Genomic DNA, 1,979 nt, shown 5'->3' on the forward strand with positions numbered 1-1,979 from the left:
AGAACAAAAAAATATATCGAATAGTGGTCTCGAAGCCTATCCAAACCCAGTCATTGTTTTGACTCACTATTATCTTATTTATTGTAAGTTGTATGGTATATGATTTAGAAATTCCTTAAAATGAGAAGAGAAATAACTAAATTTATCTCTTAAATTCTCTTTTAATTTCTTTGCTGCGAGTCGTACAGTTTTCAAATTAAATAAGTTAATAATTTTATTTAAAAATAACTTGCTTGACATAATTCTTTATGCCACCAAATGAACTATAAATATAGAAAGTAAATTATTGAATAAATGCAATCAGAGTAACCATTTTAAGTTGTCCAAAAATAATAAATTTAATCAAAACTTATCTTTTTCTGTTCTGTTAAAAATTATAAATTTCTATTTATTTAGAGTCACTTTTAGTCCATTGGAACTTGAGTAAAATATCTGCTTAATTGCATTTGTAATTTTATAAACATTCTGAAGAAAATGGATCATATCGAAGATGCAATTGCAAATACAGTTGACTTTGAAATAAGGGCCTGCACAGCTACTATATTGCCTATTAGCAGCAAGAAGCATATTTTGAATGAAACCGAAGAAGGAGAATACACTAATTCCGGTTTGCCACCTTCGTCATGTACATCTATTGCCAATGAGGAATCCAATCATGCAATAAGTGAAACTGACAGCATACAAGATGTACAAAACGTTGCGGAACAAGAGCAGTTCAATGCTTGCTCCAAAAAACAACTCACGAATGAAATATCAGTATCAGTTATCACTGATACAGAACAAGAAAACTTGTCTCAACAGAAAAAGTCTACATTGGATGAGCCACAATTTGAGGAAGCCACAAATGAGGTGTCGATATCAAAAACAGATGGTGAGATTATAAGGTTCTCGATTGATGAACTCACGAATGAAACATCAGTATCCGTTATCACTGATACAGTTATCACTGATACTGAACAAGAAAACTTGTCTCAACAGAAAAAGTCTACATCGGATCAGCCACAATGGGAGAAAGTAACAAAAGAGGTGTCGATTTCAAAAAATGATGGAGAGATTATAAAATTTTCCATTGATGAACTCAAGCAAATTAGGGAAGATATAGAAAGCAAAGTAACTAGAAACAATTTAAATTGGGAACCATTTAATCTTACAACGAAAAACAATAACGATAAGGTTTTTATTATTATATTCTTTCCAAAAATTGTAAATTTCTCTTTAGTAATAATTAATTTCACACTCTGCGTTTGACTACAGGTTATTAGTAACTCAATAAGCAACAAATTGAAAGAAGTTTTCCCTTATCACAGTGATACCTCTTTGGAATACCAATATTCTACAGGTAATATTAACATATTTCAAAACGACGTTCTCTGAGCTTATACCTATATAGTAAATAAACAAAATTAAACTCTGTTATAATTTAAAATAATTTTTTATTTCCAATCAATTATGCAATAAAAGAAGTCAATACATTAAGTGAGGTCCGCAGAACAAATTTGAATATAACAAAGTCGTCTAGTTTCCCATACATTCCGAATTCAGTTTCTCAGGGACACATGAATTTTTTAAATGAGAATACCATCGCGTCTGAAAGGCCAACGAAGAAACCTGCCAAATATCAAAAGCACATTACTATTCGATATGACGACTCAGACGAAGAAGATAAAAAACGAGTTCCATTCTGCCCATACTGCTTTTAAGCACCTGTAATTGTTAAAGGATACATAAAGTGGCCTTTAGACATCAACGCGCGTTGACAAACACACGAAGTCTTCTCTTGCCATTACACATTAAATTTACCAACAATTTTTTAAACACGCCTCCAGCAAACAATGCAAAATTGTTCACTCATCAGTATTAAAGCAATCGCTGAAGTGTCAACAGCGGCTGCTATGCGTAATTTCCTTACGAAAAATGATGTTTTACATTTAATTTATAATTTTAATATATATATTTATATTTATTTTTATGATTTCAAT

At 31.0% G+C, this 1,979-nt stretch overlaps 1 protein-coding gene across 1 annotated transcript; it reads left to right on the forward strand.

Annotated features, from left to right (window-relative positions):
• The first annotated feature begins 342 nt into the window (after positions 1-342).
• Positions 343-1,724, forward strand: LOC119689542. The gene is made up of 3 exons (XM_038104391.1): positions 343-1,173; positions 1,255-1,339; positions 1,462-1,724. Exons 1-3 carry the CDS (start codon positions 475-477, stop codon positions 1,698-1,700), a joined length of 1,023 nt encoding a protein of 340 aa, XP_037960319.1. The 5' UTR covers positions 343-474; the 3' UTR covers positions 1,701-1,724.
• Positions 1,725-1,979: the final 255 nt, after the last annotated feature.

This window comes from Teleopsis dalmanni, chromosome X, assembly GCF_002237135.1.
Source record: "Teleopsis dalmanni isolate 2A chromosome X, ASM223713v2, whole genome shotgun sequence".
NCBI lineage: Eukaryota > Metazoa > Arthropoda > Insecta > Diptera > Diopsidae > Teleopsis > Teleopsis dalmanni.

Coding starts and splice junctions, on each gene's coding strand:
- LOC119689542 (XM_038104391.1), top strand. CDS start 475: ATGGATCATATCGAAGATGCAATTGCAAATACAGTTGACTTTGAAATA. Junction 1,174..1,254: donor CGAAAAACAATAACGATAAG/GTTTTTATTATT, acceptor GTTTGACTACAG/GTTATTAGTAACTCAATAAG. Junction 1,340..1,461: donor GGAATACCAATATTCTACAG/GTAATATTAACA, acceptor ATGCAATAAAAG/AAGTCAATACATTAAGTGAG.